The sequence below is a fragment of the Carassius auratus genome, chromosome 13 (assembly GCF_003368295.1).
Source record: "Carassius auratus strain Wakin chromosome 13, ASM336829v1, whole genome shotgun sequence".
In the NCBI taxonomy this organism is placed as follows: Eukaryota; Metazoa; Chordata; class Actinopteri; order Cypriniformes; family Cyprinidae; genus Carassius; species Carassius auratus.
In genome coordinates, this window is record NC_039255.1 from 17,281,967 (window position 1) to 17,305,272 (window position 23,306).

Genomic DNA, 23,306 nt, shown 5'->3' on the forward strand with positions numbered 1-23,306 from the left:
AACTGTACATCTTTTCACAAGGATGTACAGGTATAGAATGTACAGTACATGCAGCTGAATGAATATTTCATTGAATCGACATATTGTCCTTATATTGCACTGTATGGAGACCCACATGTGGTAATTAATTGTTCATGTGGTACATTGCTAGAGGGAAAAAAAACTTGTCCTTGGTGCTTGGATGTTCTAATGCCAAGTTCTCTGTAGAAACAGATCAAAGAGGAAGTGGCGTGCATGTGTGTGTGTGTTTTCTCTGAAATGATTTCTGCTGGCCGTTTCTACACTCTAGAGATGTACAGGTCTTGGAGGGTTGGCAGTGGAGCACCAGTAATCTTCTCGGCGATGCTTGCAGTGCATTGCAGTTTCCTTCTGACCAATTTGGTTGCTGAACCAAAGCAGATAGTTGTAAAAGGGTATACAGAAAAGACTCAAAAATGGCTGAGAACTGTATCAGCAGCTCCTGGTGCAGGTTCAATCATAGACTGGTGTGGAAAAACCTAAACTTGTCATATGCTTGCCAGTTTTGTGTGTATCATAGCATAGACGATGGGCAGTTTGTGGGTTGGCCGTTTGAGTTTAAGACCATTATTGCATTCAGCTCCTTTAAACTGTGTTGAGATCATGATATTTAAGATCTCATTATAGATTTGCTGCATATATCAAACACTCTACAAGCTCTATGCAGTAGTTCATGCACTGTCTATTGATGAACAACTCTGGTGCTCATTTTGTTTGTCTTTCATTCCTCCACATATTGCTGCTTGCTCTGAAAACAAGTGGCGTGACTGTGAAAAGGGAAAGTGGATGGGGTTGACATACTGTAGGTTAAGCTGTTTAAATTATTACTTTAGTCGCCCACATATAGAAGTCCTAATATTACTTTTTGTTTACAGCAAAAAATGTTGTGTTATAAATGAAGTTTATTATAAATGACGGATCAGTAACACATTTGTTTACATTAGGTTACCTGAACTAACAATAAAAAAAATTTATAATCTTAATGTTCATTTACTAATTTACAAATACGTAATTAAAATAACAAGCATCAATATTCAATGGACTTGAGCTAACATGACTAACAATGAACAGCTGATAATTAATAAATACTGTGACAAATGTAATCGTTAGTTAAGTAAGGGAAAATGTACAAAGAGCCAGCTGTTATGACAGAATAAACTCCTGTCATCCTGGCAACAAGATGAAGACAGTTCTATTAATTTATTATTATATTAATTCAGACCTCAGAATGTTGCGACAGACCAATCAGAATCAAAAATGTAAGAAAGCAGTGTAATAATGTCAGGTAAAGGGATAGTTAACACAAAAATGAAAATTATGTTGTCATTTACTCACTCTTGAACACAAAAGAGGATATTTTGGAGAATGTTGGTAACCCACCAGTTGATGGTAGTCATTTGTTCTTGACTTCCATACTGTTCAAGTCAACAATTACCATCTACTACTTGGTTACAAACATTCTTTAAAATATCTTTTGTGTTCAGCAGAAGAAAGAAACTCACACAGGGTTGGAATAATTTGAGGGTAAAGAAGTTTAAGACTTTTCAGGTGAACCATCCCTTTACATGCAACTATCATTAACTAATGTGGTAAAGTGTTAATGAGAACATCTGTATGTACTGTAAATGATCTGTGCAGGGGTGTCACGACTGGTGTCCGGGGGCCGGTGGGACTGTCTCACTGCGGGGGATTCGTGCTCCAGCGACGAGGCATGCAGCCCACGCTTGAGAACGCTGCGGCAGTGTGTTGCAGGCGGTGGAAGTGTGAAGCTGGGACCGGGTGCACGCAACCACTGTGAGAACGCAGTGACGGCCCTGCTGTCCAGTCCCCTACACCGATGCCAGTGCAAACGGGGTATGAAGAGAGAGAAAAACTGTCTTAGCATCTACTGGAGTCTCAAGCAGTCCGTGCTGCACGGTGAGCAAATCCATATTCATAATTTTCCTTTGTCACATACAAAGCACTCGCTCGCGCAATGGTGCAATTACAAGTTCTAATACCTGCACCCACGCAGTCCCTGGAAACCACTTCAATAGATGCTAATTAGACGCTGCATTTTAATATCCTAGCCAGTTTAGTATTATAGAAGCATTACTTCAAACTGAACTTTTACCTGTGACAATCTCATTAATTCACTGACACACACACACAAAAATACTCTGTTTCCATAGCCACAAAAAACCCTGTTTGTGTGTGCATTTACAGGGCTGAGCCTGGTGGAGAATTACCCCTATGAGCCTGTCGAGCGAGGCTTTGATTATGTTCGCCTGGCCTCCATTGCTGCAGGTCAGTGATTTGCACAGACAAACTATGCCGATTATGTACTATGGTGTTGTAATTGGTATTTGGAACTGATCACGATGTGTTTTGTCACTTCTATGCCAAGCATTAGCAGTGAAGAGTTATTAATAGGGCAGAGCTAAATAGCTTACAATGGCAAAACATGATGCTTTGTTTAATGTACAGTACTTGGATATAACATAGTTGGCATTCATCTGCACCGTTGATGATAAACTGCATTTCCTACAAAAAAAAAGGCATGCATCAGGGACCTGTCATGAGCAGAACAAACATTTCGATGTGGGCCAAAGACTCTCAGACAGACCTAACAAAGTTTAAACAGTCAGACGATTTATCTCAGAATTTCATTTCCTAATCAAGGTTTTCGCTCATCACTTTCAAATCTCTCTCCCATCTCATTACATTCACTCAAAATAGAGCTGTACCTAGTTTCGAAACTTATTTTTGGAGGAGCCACAAGACTAAAACTGTCAGTTTGTCAGCCTTAGTTTATGGGGTGCTTAAGGCATGAGCTGAATTTTATGGACCCTGAGGGCAGCACATAATGATCCATTTACTCATCATCTCTCTTGTGCACACACACTCATAGACACACTTGAGTCCAAGCAGACGCACGTAAAATAACATTTAAACTCTTGGGGATAGGACAGAGAATGATTTCCTCAAAGTAATGAAAGTAATGTCGGTCATTCATGCATGACTTTTAATGATGGCTGCTTTCTACTCTCAAACACTGTGAGCGTTTAACAAACTGGCTCAGAAGAGACAACAAAGATCAACAAAAGTGTCAAAGTTAGAAAGAGGAGGCTACAGAAAAGTGGGAGAGATGCACACAGAAAAAATTATAGTAAAAAGACAAAACTGGGAAAAATTTCGAAACTTTCGAGCCCCACTGTATATATATATATATATATATATATATATATATATATATATATATATAGTATATTATATTAAAAATATAAGTGAAGTGACATTCAGCCAAGTATGGTGACCCATACTCAGAATTTGTGCTCTGCGTTTAACCCATCCGAAATGCACACACACACACAGAGCAGTGAACACACACACACACACACTGTGAGCACACACCAGGAGCAGTGGGCAGCCATTTATGCAGCGGCGCCCGGGGAGCAGTTGGGGGTTCGATGCCTTGCTCAAGGGCACCTAAGTCGTGGTATTGAAGGTGGAGAGAGAGCTGTACATGCACTCCCCCCACCCACAATTCCATCCGGCCCGGGACTAGAACCCACAACCCTTTGATTGGGAGTCCAACCCTCTAACCATTAGGCCACGACTTCCCCTTTATATAATTTATTATATAAGTGATAAATTAATTCTTAACATTATAATGACTTTGTAACAGACTATTCTTTCAGTATTACAGACTCAAATTAAAAGGACCTCCACTTATCCAAACAAGTACTTTTGTTCTTTTTTTTTTCTGTGTTTGTTCATTCATATCTCCTTCATATGGCATAAGGCTTTCAGTGTATTTTACTGGATGAATTACTGTATATTAACCTTGAAAAATACAGATTTTCTTTGAAAGATACAGTACATATTTCATTTTAGAAATATATTCAAGAGTGTAAGTGTATATGTCTGAAGTCTAAGGCCTGTAATAATAGTTTGATTGGTCCTAACAAACTCTGGTGTACTTACAGTACATCTAGAATCTCCGTTTACAGCAATATAATGAGCACTAGGGTCCAGAATATTGGTTTTGATTACAAGCTTGCAAAATCCATTAATGATGTATGAGAAAGTAATCTCGCTGAAACAGATTTTGAGCAGAATTCCTTGAATATGAAAGAAAGAAAGAAAGAAAGAAATAGAAAGACAGCAAAGAAAAATAATGATTAAAGATAATGAATAAAGAAGAGAAACAAACAAGCATGGAAGAAGGAACAGAAGAATGAAAGTAAGATGTGAAACAGAAAAAATAATTGCACACAAATTTTTTAAGTAAAATGTAAGTATGGAATTAAGTAGAATCTACTTAACTAAGTTATGTAAAATTAGCATAATGTAAAAGGAAATGTAAATTTAACAGTCAGTAAGAGTTTAATAAGTAATTTCTACTTATTTTAAGTTTACTCTGCAATATTCAAGTACATTTCACTCAGTCATGGTTTGTAAACTTTTCTCAAACAATTTAGCACAGTAAGTAAGCAAGTAGATGGCTTGTAATCCTTTTTAAGATAATATGTTTACTCAAAGTTATTCATGAAATGAACACAGGGTCCTTAAGACTTGGTACACAATACACAGTGACAGTAACAATAAGTGGATAGTGTTTGAGTATGAATGGGTTATTTTGAGTAGAAATTATCTCCAAATGTCACAAAACAGCAACCTACTAAACCTAATAACAAAAGCAACCATAAAACAGTGTAAATAGAACTTTAAAAAACAGTGAATTAATTATTCATGCCCAAGTCCATGATGGGACCAATGGGATCATGACTTTGACATTTACTTAAAGAATCCTTGTAAACCTAACCAGTTTTACCAAGTTAAATATACTTGTAAGTTTAAACTTTAATTTATAAATGCTTAAATTTGGAGCATTTTGAGACATCTGTCTGTGTGGCACAGTCCTACCCATTTCTACCTGACCAACAGATGTTTTAGTGTTCGTATTGGTCATCCATCCTCCACTAGTATACCTCTTAATTTATCAGCATTGCATTGGTTACCCAACAAATATATAGTTTATTTTAAAATTATTCTATGTGTGCATAAAGCCCTCAACAATTTGGCCCCTCAGTACCTGACAGACCTGCTTCATCCATACACCCTTTCTAGAATATTGAGATCTTATGATCCACTCAACGTGCCTAGATGTAAACTTAAAAAACGAGGTGATCGTGCTTTTGCGACTGCAGGTCCAAAACGGGGAAGGAAGGAAGGAAGGAAGGAAACCACAAAGCATGGTCAGAGGGACAGATGAATGGAAATGAATAAGGGGGGAAAAGGAAGCAAGCAAATGAAGGAAGTATAGAAAGTAAAGTAAGAAATAAAAGAATGAAGGAAGGAAGGAAAGAGGGAAGAAAAAGCAAAAAAGCCATAGAAGTAAGGAAGGAAGGGAAGGATAAGGGATGGAAACATTTAATTAAAAAGTGAAAAAGAAAGAAGGGAAATAAGAAATAAGGGAAGAAAAAAGAAAGGAAGGAAACAAGCAAGTGAAGGAATGAAAAATAAAGAAATGAAGGGGGAAAGAAAGTAGAGAAAGAATAAATGAAGAAGTAACAAAATAAAAAGGAAACAAGAAGGAAGGAAACAAACTGAAGAAAAGCAAAGAATGATTATTTATACTTTGATACGAACATTGATATAGAGGTCAAGAAGAAGAAAAAAGATGACAGTGAAGAGGGCAGTGGTTAAAAAATTCTACAGCTCATGGGGGAAGAGAGAGAGAGAGAGAGAGAGAGAGAGAGAGAGAGAGAGAGAGAGAGAGAAAGCGAGCTCTATGGCAGTGAAATACTGGCAGGGTCTCTGCGGCCAACATTAGTCTGATATGAAAAATGAAGCAGCAGCCAGTCTCAGCTGGGACCTGCTCAGAGATAGAGACCAGACTCATTCAACTTTCATTCTCACTCAAGCTCTACTCATTAGCAGCACACAGGTCCCCCAGACTCACATCCTCTTAGAGCAGACAAACTCAAACCTTCATTAGAACATGAGAGAAAGAGACGTTCTGTATGAACCTCAACCCTCATTAGTACAATGAGCAAGAGCACACCTCCAAAACGCATGCCGCTCTGACAGCTGGACAAGGCCGCTGTGAAAATTCACAGTCTGGGACTAAACTTATATCTTCCCTTGGCTTATTGATTAGGCAATATAAAAGATGACTAGTTATTAAATTGGAAGGCTTTTGTAAATGATTTAATACACTCTTGTGGTGATTTGTAACTTTGATTGCATTTTATACAAATTAGTGGCTAATTAGTAATTAGTTGCATTTGTACATTTTTATACAATCTGCTTATGCCCTACTGACGTTTAAGTTTTGAAAATGGAATAGAAGGGGAAAAGAAAGAAGAAAAGAAAAACAAGGAAGGAAGCAAAGAAAGACAGGAAAAAAGGAAACCAATAAAAGAAGCAAAGTAATGAAGCAAAGAAAGAAGGCAAGAAAGAAAGGAAGGGAGGGAGGGACAATTTGCTTATGCCCAATTGATGGCTTGGTTTGGGAAATGGAAAAGAAGAGGAAAAGAAAGCAGGAAAGGATAGAAGAAAAAGAAAGGAAGGAAATAAATAAGACAAAAGAGAGAAAGAGATAAAGGAGATAGCTCTCGCAAAATAATTACAGTTTCATATGAGATGGAGTTGGTGCATTGCATTATTTTGGCTTTGTGTACAAATAATGTTATGTTGGTTGGTAAATAATGCCATATCTGGCGATTGTGGTTTGGAATTCAGTGATATCTTGAATACAGACTTCAGTTTCAGCACTGGACAGCGACTGCAGCCACTCCAACTACCTTTTTGTTTGTACTCCAGAGTAGGCAAGTGTAACTAACATGCTAATCTCTTTACACTCTGAAATCACAAGCCTTCTCTCTCTCCTTCCTTTCAGAGTCTGAGGTGGGTATGACAACAGTGAACCGTTGTTTGGATGCTGCCAAGGCCTGTAATGTCGATGAGACGTGTCAGAAACTACGCACGGAGTATGTGTCGGCGTGCATCGCCCCATCAGCACGAGCCGGGCCCTGCAACAGAGCACGCTGCAGCAAAGCACTGAGGAAGTTCTTTGACCGCGTGCCACCCGACTACACGCATGAGCTGCTCTTCTGTCCGTGCTCCGACACGGCATGCGCAGAGAGACGACGCCAGACCATTGTGCCTGCATGCTCATATGAAGAAAGGGAAAAACCCAATTGCCTGGCTCAACTTCGAGTTTGCGAGGCCGACTATGTGTGCAAGTGGGTATTGTGTGAAAACGACTGCTATAAATACAATCAAGCTCTTTTGAAGGGCCTGAAGATTGAAGCTCTGTGCTCTGTAGGGAGCAATATATAAAGGTGCACAAAAGTTATTTTGTTCCTTTCCAAAAAAAAAATACAAATAATTATATATATATATATATATATATATATATATATATATATATATATATATATATATATATATATATATATATATATATATATATATATATATATATATACGTATGTGTTTGTGTGTGTGTGTTTGTGTGTTTAAAATAATGTAAACTCACATGAGATTCACTCATAACTCACCAGTCAACTTGCCATTACATCCCATAGATGTAAGGGTGCTTCAAAGCTGGTGAAAAATCAAGCTTATATAGACAGAAGACTACATCATAAGCATAATAAAAGTATAGGAAGTATTTACTCTCCCTGTTACTTTATCTGTTCACTACGAACAAACAGAGAGACACAGATCCATTGAACACATTGAGTCCCACTATGAGTCTGTACAGCTGCAGTCACTCTACAGGGATCAGAGCAGAGTTTGATTGGTCATATTTGAGCCTCCCACTTGTCACATCACAAACACAAAGGACTTCATCAGTCTCTGCCATCGATCAACCATCATGCTTACACACGGCTAGCAAACAGTCTGCTGACACAACACATTACACAAGAGGAGATCACTTACGGCCACAACAGCCAGTTAGCATAAGAAATCAGCAGGGAATGTGGGTAATTCCTCTGAGACTGACCTGGTTAAATGATTGATTGGTCACCAGAGTACTGTCAGAATGTGTGCTGCATATAAATGGTCGCTGTCGGCTGAGTTTCCGTCTGCTGAGGATCTGGCAGTTCTCCAGAATTCTGAATTGCAGTCATGTCTCTGATTAAAATGAGAGCAAAACGAATGAATCGGAACTGTGCAGAGTCTATGTAGTGGGGAGGGGACTGAAAAAAAGAGAAAATGACTGAGAATAGAGTGGAGTGTGTTGGTGTAAAATCTTTCTAAACAGAACAGAAGAGGACAAAACAAAACATAGTATGCAGCCCTTTCTACACATATAATGCAAGGTGGCATAGAGGAAAGTGTTTGTGCGATTGCATGTTTCTGAGGGTTTGCTGACTGGCTGGATGATGGATGTGCTGTTTTGGTTCCCTCAGGTCTCGCTGGGCTCAGTTCCAGCACGACTGCCAACCCTCCGAGCTTACTGCCAGCGGCTGCCAGCAAGAAAATTATGGAGCCTGCCTTGTTGCGTACACCGGCCTGATAGGTGAGAACTCTGGGCAACTTAGTCCACCCCGGCTTATCACATACACCAGTCCGGTAGATTAGAATTATGGGCATTATATTCTTATCAGACTTGGCATTACAATCTTATCCACCCACAGGTAGAATTCTTAGACGAGGTGACCACCGAGACACAAGCTTTTGGGGGTTTATTGGGCCTTATCAACAATGCATGTGATGCATATACTACAATTACAATCATGTATGACTTCTGCAGAACACAACAGAAGATATTTTGAAGAATGCTTCAGTTGTTTTTGTCTATACGATGACAGTCAGTGGGATCCAAATGAACTAAGCTTTTAAGTCAGGGGTGTCCACTTCTGGCGTTGGAAGGCCATTGTCCTGCAGAATTTAGCTCTAACCTGCCCCAACACACCTTTCTTAAAAACATTTTAAAAAAACTTTTTTATGTCCTTCCCTTGCTAACTTCCCTCCATCTTGCTGACTCAGATGGATGTCATTGTTTATATTTCTCAAGGGCCAAATACTGGCAGAACCCTTGCAATGGGTTAAACTGGAACATCCTATAGGAAGCAAGTATTTTATGATTAAATCTCAAATATATATAATATATTAGAGTTGTGATAGGTGGGGATAAATTAAACACCATCTGCTGTGACATCACAATCATGTTGCTTTGTGGTATATGTAGCTGCATATACAGTCCATATAATTTTTTTCTCCTCCTCTAAACTCTGTTTTTTGGTTCTGTGGCTCGGTACGAACCAGAGTACTTTTGGGTCTGATTAATGATTAACTTAAGTTTTACCATAACTACTATTGGCGGCTGTTTACCACTATAATCAAGCAACGATTCTACTAAACCTTTTGTTTCAGTGCTTCACAGCATTTGTCTGTGAAGGTATTGCAAAAGATGCAGGAAAAACAATGTGGGCTGCTTTTTCGAAGGCAATTTATTTGGAGACAAGCAGCTATGAGACACATTTCACTATAATAAATGTGACCAGGGACGTGCAGTCAAGCAAATTTTATGTCATCAGTTAGAGGCTCACATGTTGTTAGTACCAGAAACAAACTGAACTCAGATTACAAATGGACTTGGCAAAAAAACATTAAAGTGACAGCACCCAGAAAGTCTTCCCCTGCACCGAAGCTTTTGAATCTTTTTCATATATTCTTCAATAAGGTGTGCAAGGATGTGGGGTAGACTGTCAATAATGACAAATGTTTAACAGAATAGTGAATAAGATCTGCTGTTAATGAGACCTACAAAAGAGTTTATGACATTAACAAATGTATAAGTCAAAGACGGCAAGACAGAGGTGGCAAAGACAAAGAGAGACCAAGCACTCTGGCTGTTAGTCATCACGGCAGTATTTCCCATAACGGTTGTGAAGATTTTACGCTTTTGTGTTCTGGGACAAAAGAAATCAATGTGTTTAAACAGGTCCCTATCAGACCATAGAGTTCTGGAGTGCAGCACCTCCACTTTTCCCGCTTTCAGCCTACACCTTCAACACTCACTCACTCACACAGTGAAAAAGCACTGTCATTTTCCTCCCCTGCTGAACAAAGACAGAGCTCTGAGAGGTACGGACCTATATCCACTGCAATCAATGTTCCAGCGCACTCATGTAACCCACACGCAAGATAAAGATTGACAGAGCTTTTCATATCCGTTTTAGCCAAGGGCTTATAGAATAACACAATGTGATTGCGTTAAAATACAACAAACAATTTAACTTCAGAAAGGTGAAAGTGTCTTTGTGCTGGTGGAAGGTGGAAGAGTGTTGGTCACAAGTAGCGAGAAAATCATATCTCGGGTATGACAGATGGATGCTGCATTTATGCAACACAGGTAGACTTAACCTGCATTTGGATTTCTGTTTTGCAACTGATGTTCTGTTCTGTGTTATTTCGGTCTCACTCTCTCCTTCTCTCATTATCTCTCCCTGCAGGTGGCATTATCACTCCAAACTACCTAGATAACTCTACATCCAGTGTGGGACCATGGTGCTCTTGTGTGGCTAGTGGGAATTTCCGAGATCAGTGCAACCACTTCCTCGGCCATTTCCATGACAACAATTGCTTGAGTGAGTAAAAACCTCTCCTCTGTCCTATATCACAAATAAACATTACAATCACTGCTGGAGGGTCCCTTTTGCACTTGGAGGGGGGAAATGAGAGGGAGGCACAGAAATCATGTGCAGAGCATATAGCCTGTTTCATCACTTCCTGGCTAAAGTAGCTTGTGTAGTAGCATTTCCACACGTCATTCCCACACATCTACTAGTTTGGCATTGTCCTTTGACCCATGATACAACAACTGTAAAAACAATACTGGGCCTGTCCCAAAACCTACACTTACAGTATACAGTATGGCCTCATGGGAAAGCAAAGGGGTTCATTGTTCCCTTGCTTCAGAATCCCAGCAGAAGTAGGATTTCATCTGGGTTTCGTCCATCTGCTGTATCATCAATACAGCCAATTCACCTTTTGCATGTGTGTAGAAGGGTGCATATATGGATACAGGGACTGTTCCACACTCATATACTCCAATTGATAGAAAATAGACCCAGGTGATGCAACACAAGAGTCCGCAGAGAGAGTTATTTGCATCCCTGTTCTTCACAGTCAGCACTATTATTGTGCATTCAGCAGCACTGACAGAAAACTCGTTATGAAGTTTCAATGCCTGTCGGTAATGAGGCATTAACAGTCATCAGGAGCACTGGATATCTTCAGCGGTGTGCTCTGCTCATGGTCCGCTGCATCTCTGAGCCACTAATAACAAACAAACCATGTAAACACATCCGTTTCACAGGTGGGGTGGTGCTGCATTTGACCACTGAGATCCTGGAGATTAGCTTTAGCTCTGATCCAGAAACGCTTCAGTGTGATCTTGCTCCTCGAAGGTATTTCTGGCATTTTCAAAACTGCAGCGTCCAGTTTCCAGCATCCCTCTCTATTCTATCTGAGGGTCTTGGGGCAGTCCAGAGTGCTGGGTCGGTGTGTATGTGTGCTGATTCAAGCCTAAGCGCAGCCTCTGGTGTCTTGGTAATTGAGCATAATTTGGCTCCCTGCAGTAAAACTAATGGAGCGGAGACAGCCGGAGAGTAGCACACAGGACAGAAGTAGCACAGGATGGAGGGAAACAGCTGAAAGAGCTTTTTGAAAGTGAGTCCATTGAGGCTAGTCCTCACCTCAGCTGTTACTGAACTAGTTTTGCTGGCTACGCCAGCCCCCAAACCATCAGGGTACCCCTGGGACAACTATGAAATACTGGACAAGTATTACAAGAATTTCTTCACTCAGTTGGACTGCTAAAAAAAGAGCTGAAGTCAGTGGGCCAACAGCTAGAAGACATGCAATTAGATGGAAGTGATTGGGTGATTCACTAATGTAGTAAACACGTGAAGTTTATGTTTCGTAAGAGGCTTCTCAATGCGGTCTAGAATGAGTGATGAGTGTTTTGATGAGAAATGTGCAGGAAAAGTGATGGCTCATTTCCTGTCTCTGGGCAGTGAGTAAGCAGTAACTGCTAAGTGTGTGTGTGTCTGTGTGTGTAAGTGTGTAAAATGCTAATAACAAAATGTTTATTCATTTATGAATTGATTCAAGTGAAAGTAACTAAAACTTTCATAATACCATAGTGACAAAAACATTAGGAAGGGTTTTGTGCTCATGTTTGCGTATAGGCTATTTAAATTCTGAAGCAGTCAATTAACAGTTTCTCATGGAATATTTCCTTTCCTTAAAGGACAACGACAGATAATTTTTTTTTTTTAATTTTTTTTTTTTACAATTGTACACCTAATTTCAGCAAATGTAAGAAAAACATCTCGGTTAAGAGAGACTTTGTTAGCCCTCGCTGCTAGACACTCGAACTACAACAGCTGGACACACAAATCTCCATTAAAAAAATTTTTATAGTGAAATGCACTTTTTTTTTTTTTTTTTGCTTGGGCCACAGCTCAGGATAGTCATTAGTGAAGGGATTATGAATAAATCAGCCAGTCAGTGCTGTCATTTTCCTGAGAAATTGATCACATGACATTAATGGCAGATAATATGCTCAAAAACTATTCCGTCCAAATCTGAGCATCCAAAGACAAAGGTGGGCATCCTGTGTGAGTGATGGGAGGTGGCGCTTATGAAAGGGTCAGTTGCTTCTAAAGTCCTGCGGGGGTCAGAGAGGAATCACCACTTTTACTCTCCCCTGTTAGCTGCTACCATTTACACCTTGATCACTTAGAAGTCCACTATTTTATCCTGTCTAGTGTGAGACAGAGAGTATACATAGACCACACACTCTTTGCTTGAAACTGATCATTGCATTCACTAACATATATGACTTGCAGATTGTCCTGTATTTTCAAAATTAGACAAGAATGACATGGAGGTATAATAAATATCAAGATTTTATATCGCATCTTTCAGTTCCAGTCCAATGCCATTCCAAGAGTGCTTGCATTGTTATTCTAGATGTCTGATGAAGAGCGTTTAAGCGCGAAACGTCACCTGTGGTGAGAACACAATTAAATATTTCTCCATCTCTGGAGCTGTGGTGTGTCTGCTTTAATGTTTTATGCTAGATGTCTAGCAAGAGTTGTCAACTCTTTTGTTTCACATATAGTATCAAACTCATTCTCATAATTGAATTGTATACTTTAATGAATTCACTTTGGATATAAAATGCGGCTGTCACGAATGGTGTATGAACAGGGATCTGTTTAGCATGTATTCTGCTCCTGTGAGAATGTAGCCACTGTATTGGTTTGTTTCCCAGAAGTCATTCAGCAATGCTACGAGTGGGCAGCTTCAATTAGTATCAATGCATGGTGTTTTGCTAAACATTCAGAGACTAATCAACTTCACACCATTCACACTCCTCCATATTACTCCACTGCTAACACTCCCATGATCATGAAGTGTTATGACTGTTATGATATGAATGTCAGATAATGAGGGCTTTAGGTGGGCTGGGGTGAAGACTTACTGACAGAAATTATATTCCTTACAGTAAACTTAATGCTAACAGTAAACCTGCCCTGCCTTTCAAAATACATGAGGGATGTATTTACACTGTCTTGTATGTACAGAGCAGAGCTATGCGTAAATTCATTTCCTTTCAATTGGTGTTCAAGAAGTTTTCAGGTTAAAGGCCTGAAGGATATAATTTACCAGACATAAAAAAGCAGCGCAAGAGGTTGTGGGTTCAGTTCCCAGGGAACACACATACTAGTACAAAAAGTGTAGCCTGAATGAACTGTAAGTCGCTTTGGATAAAAGCATCTGCTAAATGTAAATGTAAATGTAAAATGCAAGGTTTCCTCATTATACATTTTTCAGTATTACTGGCGGTTTAATTTTTGTATTGTCAATTTTGTACTGCCTCATTGGAGATATAAACGCTGTTAACTAAAACTAAAATATTAAAATTGTTTTGTTAAAAGCTGAAAATAAAATGCAAACATTAGATGAAAACAATTCAAATTAAAATTAGAAATGTTGCCATTACATATGATTTAAAATAAGATTAAAGGGATAACATTAGTTCACCCAAAAATTACTCGCCCTCTTGTTGTTCTGAACCCATAAGAACTCAGTCTTAGTCTTGTGGGTTTGGAATGATATGAGGATGAATCATTAATTACATAATTATGTTAAAGTAATATTAAAAAAGGTAATAAAAAGAACAAAAGCGCATAAAAAAACTGTAATTAAACTCAAAATATTAAAATAAAACATTCAAAATATTAATAAATAATATAATAGTATATAAATAAAACTAAATAACACAGAACAGAGATGATAATTGTACAGAGCTGCAATATCCATTATACATATTTATAATACTGCACTATTGATATTAAAGCGGCACTATTGTACAGTAAAGTACTCTGTGAAAGTCACTCTCTAGCTTCATCTCTCCTGTAAGATCACAAAGATTAAGCAATTAGTGTTTCGATTAAAAAAGAAAATTCACTCAACCACACCACTGTTCACCATTCATAAATCCAATTTTCCTTTTTTTCCCCCTCAAAATATTTTCCTCAGCGCCAGAAAATACTATGGACTCAAATATGGAGTAATATCCAGTGCCGACCTCACAGCTGTGTCTTAATTGAGGCGACTTTCACGCCATGGTAATTTCAGACAAGTGACCTACTAGACAAATGGAAATGAATCAGAAATTAATCATAGGCCTATCACTATAATTCTACATATAGCCAATAAAAAGGGGGAATGAAGACGAGTGTGATTGGAAATATGTATTTTGTTTTAATATCGAAGGTAATTTTGCCAGTACACAGGTGACTGTAAAGAATATTTCAAAATGAATACACACAGATGTTTTAGTACAGGTAAGATTTGCTTTAAACATGAAGATACAGGAGGTAATCAAACTTCTTTCAAACCCACATGCACAGAGGCACACTCAAGTACACACTCCATTTTATGCATTCAGTCTTTCCTAAGGGAAAACACACTGAACGAAAATAAAAGATAAGAAAGAAAATGGAAGACATGGGCAAAGAAATAAGGACGAATGCCAAGCCGTTAAGAAATGCGAGTGTTGTTTTATATTTCTGGAGGGCAGGATTAGCTGATTGGTAATATAGGGATGTATATTCTACTATAGAAACAAACTATATTTAGAGCATGAATCAGATGATGGAGTTTATGATCCTGAATGCTGTTCTGTCAACATTTATGCTGGATAACTTCTATATAAGCCAGTCCCCTCTGGTTCCCCTGAATGGGTTTGTTGTTGTTATTGTAAGACAACATGTTGACGAAATCCAAACCCATTTTGAAAGAGAGACATGTCTGAAAGAGAAAGCTAACTGAGGCATGACTGCCTTCCAGGTGTGTTCATCTGCAAAAGGCAGGCCTGTGAATCTGACTCTCTCCCCTCCTTTCAAACAGAGAATGCCATCCTAGCTTTTGGGAATGACACAGATCTGAAATCTGCGACAAACCAAGCTTTGGGCTCCAACACCAAGCAGATCTCAGTTACCAGCTCCGAGACCACCACTACCACCATTGGTTCTGGCATGGAGACCGAGCAGAACATCCTGCGTCCACAGATTCCCACACAGGTACAGACCTTTATCCCCGTCGGTTTGAGTGCCAGTATGCGTTCTAAGGCCTTTTGAACATTTAACTTGCTGTTCCTGCTAGTTTTCAAACCAGTCAAAACCGATCATTCACGTTCCCTATTCCTTCACGTCAGTGTTTCCTTGTGAGCGAACATTGATTTGCATTGTATATGACACTGCATACATATTGTGTTACAAAAATGACTTAAAATCCATTCTGACTGTCCAGACTGTAACACATTTGAAAAAAAAAAATCTATTTTAATCGGATTCCAAATCACATATGGATATTGTTTGGTTTTGTAAAACAGTGGATTTTTTTTTTTTTTTTTGCTGCTCAGAGTGCAAACAGCTAAATGGATTGGAGTCAGACATGCTTTTCATGTCTGTCGGAACAAAGCCATAGATGTGTGTTATAGTCTCCCTGATGAAAGAAACCAGCCGGCAAGATTAATGTTGTCTTTTTCCCTGCCTAACCAAGCTTAGTCTGGTTTTGTGGTTTAAGAGGGGTTTAGGGATTTGTCAGATGGTCTGGACAAGACTGGAAGACCAGCAAAGAGCAGCAAACCACCTTACTGTAGACTGGCTTTTTCTTATTTTCTAATGCAGTGGTTCTCAGTTGGTTTCAATCAGGATCCAGATTTTACATGGGACTTTAAGTGGTGATTAAAAACATGATGCCAAAATTGATTATTATTTAACACTGAATATGGAAAGATTCATGCTCTCAGAAGCCAATCATTCTCTCAACTAAACCTGTATTTATATTCAGGCAAACATTCTTTTCTCCTGCATATTGTTTCATGCCTTTTGAGGATGAAACATGTAAAATAACCTACACTACTGGGATCAGTATTATTATTATTCTAAAATAAATATATATATTTTTGTGCAATCGCAAGTAAAGACATTTATAATATTATAAAAATATTTCTGTTTAATATAAATGATATTATTTTGGATTTTCTATCCATCAAAGAATCCTGAAAAAAAAAAATGATGCTGAAAATTCAGCTTTGCATCACAGGAATAAATCACATTTTAAAAGGTATTAAAATAGATATAAGTTATTTAAAACTGTAATGATAATACACATACTATTTCACACGATATATCACGTACTAAACATACTAATGTTCTTTAATCAAAATAAATGCAGCCTTGTTGAGACTTTTATCAAAAGACCTGGGAAACGTCTTTACCTTCCTTTTAAAAGTCGAGAAGTCTGTTCATGTATTTTATAACTAAACACACTTTTGTGGCTGCTTGTGTTTCCATCATTTACGCTTCAGAACCCAGCCACCACTGCTCCATCAGAGACACATCCATCTAGTGCTGTATCTGTCTGCGATACCTGTAAAAGACAGAATCAAGCACTGAAAGGAAATGATGAGATAATAAAACAGTAACATATGAAATAAAGGGAAGAAGACAGATGAAAACAACAGCATATCATGTATCTAAAGCTCTCATGTGCTCTTTTTGTTCTGTAGATGAATGAGAGAGACAGACTGTGGGGGGATTCCACGCCCCCGTCCCCTGATCCCTATGACGCCAGTCCTGGAGCAGCCCACCTGACCATGGTAATGTGGCTCCTCCCCTTCCTGCTGCTGGCTCTCCAACTTTAAAATCAAGCAACCAATCAAAGCACCACAGAACTGGGACAGCGTGAGTGTGTTCATGAGTTTCGACTTCCGCATCACAATAATTCGGTCGGAGAGGATGCAAGAACTGCCAAACTCTCTAAATGTATGAAACCCTGTTCCATTCCTCAATGCAACATAGTGATTTATTGTCTGGGTGTTCACAATGACGGACTTCAAGGGTTTAAATAATTGTGTGTCTCACTCTTAATTTGGACTTAAGATGGTGCCCATATGAAATAAAACCCCCCTCTCTTCAAAGCAAGTGCTTGAAAGGTAGTCAACAGGTGGACAATGCTACACATTTCACAACAAAAATCAACAACCACAAAAATAATATCAAATCATCCATAATTGAATATCTATTTGAACCCAGCTCTTCCGAATGGACAGTGTTGGTACGTGTGTTTTGTGATGTTTGCTTGAAGAAGCACATGAACAAGTGGTAAGAGAAAGGAAACTGGGCTCTTTCATGAGCTTCAGTTGGTTACAGAGACTGTCTTTATTTTTGTAATGTGGCTGTATTGTTTAAATGTTCATCCCACAGGCTGTTTCTCCCAGCAGTCTTGGAGTGGAGTGCACGTTTGCTAAGAAAATGGCAGGGATATGAAGAGCAGAAGAGTTATTTCTTGAGTCTTTATGAATGCCATGATCACCTGAGCAGTTCTTGTATACTTCACCTGTGAATATGGGTGCCTGAAATACTGCTTATGCAAAACAGAAAAAGAAGCACAAACCCTGTTAAACGAAACACTTCCTGTTTATGTGAATTCAAGCAGCTTTATCCCATCTCCTTACTCACTGTTTGTCTCAGCCAATCAAAATGAGCACAATGAGGGTCCATTGATTCTCTCAAGTGACTGACGGCAGTTTTCAGCGTCCCCATCCTATGAGCACTCGCCATCTGCAGTTGTGTTGCTTTTTCATTCTCAATTGTCCTGTGATTACAAACAAGGTGAGTAAAAAAAGTAAATGCGTTGACCCCAACAACCTCTAGAGACTACTGACCAATCAGTGACCTGCATCACAAAACGGGGCAAGACATTTCTCTCAAATGGGTGGAAATTGTGGATTTTACTTGTTATTTCATGAAAAATAAACCTGCCAGATACTGATGTACAGAATAATGCTTGTGTGTCCAAATATGTACATGAAGTGAGTAAGATCATACAGTTTGTTATGATCCAGCAAAAATCTGCATTGATTTTTTGGGGGAAAACCCAAGCGGTCGATTTTAATGTGGTAAAATATGCTATAATTATCATTGACAATAGTTATATGGAAAATAATAGTCAGAAAATTTTCCAATACTTAAATGCATTTTTGTTTGCCCCACAGAAGAAAGGCATACATGTTTGATTTGGGATAAATACTGTGATATTTATTTCTTAAAGGGAGATGAAAGCTTTACCAAATTTTACCAAATTAGCCAAAAGTGGCAATATAGGGGCTTCGTGAATGACTGATGTTGTAATTCTGCAGGAATCTTCAAGTTCTGGGCGTGCAGATTGTGTGTGGACCTGCCGATCAGTTCAAGCTGAGAGGGTAATGAGTAACTGAGGGAGTGAAGTAACCCTCATTTATTTTTGGAGCGCAGTAGTTGCATCTTCACTTATGCACATCGTCTGGGCCAGCACACATACCTACAATGCCCTTCAGACTGAACCCTCAAACAAAATCAAACACCCACATGTAACAGTGTTGTGATACTGCCGCAAGACATGCTCAAAGGAAATCTGAAGGATATCTTGACTCAGGAGGACGACAACATGGATGTGGACACTTAGCTGAAAATATTTTATTTGAGTTTCTTTTTTTTTCCATTGAGAAAATTGCATCTTTACAATAACATTCAGCTCATTCAGCTCTCCCAAAAATGCTTGTCGTCCATGTAAGACAAATGCATGAGAAGACATGACAATGCATAGACTCTCGATGGGGAATCGGTTCAACACTGCAGCTGGAATTGCTTGCCAGTTCAGTGATGAATGTGGTATGAATCGATCTCGGCACATTTAAAAGAAATTGGACTGAAAAAGCACTCTGCAGTATCCAAGCTCACCTTTTCTGAGGAGCATGTTCTGCGGAGGGAGGATAAAAGTGATGGGACGTGGAGCCAAGTATGGTGTCCCATATTCAGAATTGAACCTATCCAAGTGTACACATACACTCGGAGCAGAGAGCAGCCATTTTTATTTGCAGCACCCGAGGAGCATATGGGGGCTTGGTGCCTTACTCAAAGTTCTCACCTCAGTTGTGGTATTGAGGGTGGAAGAGAGCGCTGGTTTTTCACTTCCCCCACCTACAACTCCTGATGGTACAGACTTGGACCAGCGACCTTTAGGTCTCAAGTCTGACTCTCAAACCACTAGGCTTTGACTGCCTGGTCCAAAGTTTCATTTATTGATGAAAGGGAGTTAAATTTATTTGGGTCAATTGGGAAACATTATGTTCTGCGTCAAACTGTGGAAAGACTGAACCCCGAGTGCATATAGTCAGCGAAAGGGGGAGGAGGAAGTGTCATGCTTTGGGGGATGTTTTGTGCAGCAGGAGTTGGACCTCTTCTACAGCTACATGGCAGGTGAATGCCAATGTTTATCAGAATCTCCTTCAGCAACATGTTCCTTCCCCGCAAACATCTCCCAATCAGCCTGCAATTTTCATGCAAGACAATGCCCTCGTCACACTGCAGAACAGGTAAGGCAGTTCATTGACGCTGAGAACATTGAAATAATGAAATGGCTGGCCCAGAGTCCTGATCTAAACCCTACTGAAAATCTCTGGAAAATCCTTGGCAACAAAATGATGGCTAAGAAACCCACTACAGTTATTCAACTCTTAAAGAGAGTGGAAGAAGAGTGGGCTAAGATCACACCAGCAGTGAGAGAAACTAGTGATGTCCTGCGGCCGCAGATGTGCTAAAGATGTGCTAAAAGGGCCTCTACACTTCCTACTAATTTCTAACAACTGTAAACCTCCAAAATGTTACTGTTCTCTAAATTTGATCACGCTGTATTAAACAAAATAAAGGTTTTTGTTGAAATATCTTGACTATTTTGCCAAACAGTGTTATGGCCACAGCTATTCCTTCAAATTCGGAGTGATGAAGATAAACAATATTTCAGGAAAAATCAAGCATTTATAGATTGTTCTCTGATTTTGATCTCGACTGTGTGTGTCTATATACATACCAATAATCGTCAAAACATCTTTTGTGCTCAACAGAAACTTGGACAAGTTTGGAAAAATGTGAGGTTGAGTAAATGATGATCTCTTTAAGCTTCAGAACCGTTAAACTGTCAACCAAATTATTTTAAATTAACTTTGCGGCTGAGCTTGATGAATGCTGGCTTCACTACAATTTGTGTAAAAATCGAGTAAATGGAGTGATTTCCATGATGATGTACTCGCGGCATGAGTCCAAACAATGATTTCATGGGTCCTGTAATGTTAAAGAATGTTCCTTTTTTCTTCTTCTGGAAATAGAAACATCATGCAGTAGCAATTAAACTTGAAACATGTTCACTACAATGAAACATTAATTCAACAGAAATTTGCCAAATATTATGATGCACGATTTTAATCATTGCATTCAGTCGAGAAGGTCAAGACCTCTGAGCCGCCACAGGCCAGAATGACTATTTTAAGTAGGGGATTTGTGAAAAGAATATTCACCCTCTCTTTCTGGATTCCTGCTAATGTGCTTGATAAAACGCAAATATACAACTAATAGTGATAATAGCTAATAGTCAAACACGTAAAGTATCTGTAATACATCTGAGTGGGGAGACTTTGACAGCTCCCTCATAATCCCATTTGGAAAAGCTCTGAAGAGGCACTGGATAAACGCTCATGCCGAGGAAGAAGTTGTCACAGTATTGTTTATCCTCATCCGCCTGCTGATAATAAGGAGATAACAAATGCATTTCATCTGTCCTGTTGTGAGAGAAAAGCTTAAATGCTTACAACAGCCACTATGCAATGAAGATAAAACAAAGTACATTAGATACTGCACGGTACCATAAGTGTGCCATTTCCTCTTCGGCTACATAAATTACTCAACAGTGTGAAAAAAAAAAGCCAGTTTGTTATCTCATTAAACATACGAAGGGTGATGAGCTAACAAAGAACAATATAATTTCACTCAACATAAAAAAAACTGATTGATTTACAGGCAATCATCTTCATTTTACCGTTTAATTATAGACAAAATGTTCTATGGCATTCTTTATGTACACATATGATTACAAGGTCAGGTTTAAATTTCCAGGTCTTATTATTTTTTCTTAAAGTAGGCATCTAGTTTAGAGTTTGTTCAGGACATTCGCCATTTCACATACAAAAGAAGCTGCAATGCAGTCACATTTCAAAAGCCTGGGATACTCCACCCATCATCAAGTGCATTAAGTCATTCAACAGAGACTGCATTCACATTACTCTCCATCACCATGTACAAAAAAACTTGAGTGCACTCGCTGCTACATTATACATATTAACAAACTACAGAATCTGTATCTACAGTATGACTGTATATAGATGGCGCGGTCGGTGTGTGAGGAGTACTGTTTGAGGCTTACAGAGAAAAGTAATGTGAGAATTAGCTTCCATCTGAAGGAAGAGAGACCAGCTCCTTTCATTAGACCACTTTGTGTGCGTTTTTCCCTTTTGGGCCCTAACAGATCATGAGTCGTCAGTCTGTGACCAGCTTACATTCACACTTGATGGGTGTCACAGGACATGAATTTTCCATTGAGATCATGGACAGATTAATAACATCCTGTTTGGGCTCTCAATACTAAATGATTTGTTCTGGTCTAGTGACCTGTGTCCCTTTATTCATAGCACTCTAAGAACCGGCGAGCAGATCATCTGTGAGGTCTGGATACAGCCATGTCCTCACCCACTAATGCACACCAGGATAATGAGAGGTGTAATAACTGTGCTGCTACACACACTTACACCAGTTTAGATCCCATAATGTCACATTTGCTCACTCCATCTCTGACCTTTCCTTTGCACTAGACAATCCACTCCATATCCTGGAGAATACCCCTGGTATCCGACGCAGGTCCAGGTTTGTGCATTTGTGTATGCAGATAATCCTTCGCCAGGCCAAAATGACATCTGACATTTTGAGGAACCCAAACAAGGTTCTTGTTTGCTCTAATTCCACTCTGCTGCCTGCCTGCGGTCGCCTTTTATTCCTTCCTTCCTTGCAATGTGCCTGAAAAATGGGCTGAGATTTCCGATCAGAGAGAAGTAGTAAATAATAAAAGCAGAAGCAGCATAATCATTATGGCAAACATGAACACTCATGTCTCAGATCACTACATGAACGTGAAAGGAGGTAATTCAAGAGAGAGTGGAAGGAAGGGAAAAAGATGAAAAGCTTGGGAGAGACGTCACAGATGACTTGTAGAGTCAAACGCTTGTAAACATACCAACTCGCAGTGTCTTAGTCCTACATTATTAATTTGATTAATTATTAAGAAATAAAAGCAATTTGTGGCTCCTAAAAGATTTCCTGTACTGTATATGCGTATGTGTTTTTGTCTTATAGCCATGCAGCCAAAGAAATCTCCAGAAGGAAAGTGTGTGTGTGTGTGTGTGTGTGTGTTGCCTTCAATAGAGATGCAGCAGTGCAAAGGATTCTTCCTCTTGATTGTAAAAATGGAATAAAATAACTGAAATAAGTTAAATATTATAAAGTGACCCTGGATTAGTCCTCTCAGTCAGGGTCACATTAAGAGTTCAATTCCTGTAGTGTTCTCTTAGCTTGGACCAGGAGAGGTTCAGTTTCTCCAATCAGAGTCCGGCCCCCTGCTTCTTCTGTGAATGAGACCCTGTCATAAGCTCAGTCCTGGCAGGGGTCCGAGGTCAGAGGACGAGGGGTAAATGTCAGATGCAGGTGGAGGGCTGTGCCAATGGCTGCTGTTTGCGGCTACGCAACCCTCCCGACTTCTCCTTATATCCAAGACACATCTGCTGAGAGACGTCCACTAATGCACTCGCTACTGCCAGACCTGAGAGGAGAGGAAGA

The 23,306-nt window shown here is 39.2% G+C and overlaps 2 protein-coding genes across 2 annotated transcripts in view; one reads left to right on the plus strand and one right to left on the minus strand.

The window, feature by feature from the left end:
- The window catches only part of LOC113112895 (GDNF family receptor alpha-4-like), a 98,572-nt gene extending 76,845 nt beyond the window's left edge, over positions 1–21,727 (plus strand). Inside the window, exons 2-8 of the mRNA XM_026278811.1 lie at positions 1,657–1,935; positions 2,224–2,304; positions 6,905–7,250; positions 8,427–8,536; positions 10,476–10,610; positions 15,451–15,623; positions 17,117–21,727. Coding sequence (XP_026134596.1) covers positions 1,657–1,935; positions 2,224–2,304; positions 6,905–7,250; positions 8,427–8,536; positions 10,476–10,610; positions 15,451–15,623; positions 17,117–17,251 — 1,259 coding nt within the window. The 3' untranslated portion in view covers positions 17,252–21,727. The remainder of the gene's footprint in view (positions 1–1,656; positions 1,936–2,223; positions 2,305–6,904; positions 7,251–8,426; positions 8,537–10,475; positions 10,611–15,450; positions 15,624–17,116) is intronic.
- Positions 21,450–23,306, minus strand: part of LOC113112894 (attractin-like) — a 50,017-nt gene continuing 48,160 nt past the window's right edge. Inside the window, exon 29 of the mRNA XM_026278809.1 lies at positions 21,450–23,289. Coding sequence (XP_026134594.1) covers positions 23,165–23,289 — 125 coding nt within the window. The 3' untranslated portion in view covers positions 21,450–23,164. The remainder of the gene's footprint in view (positions 23,290–23,306) is intronic.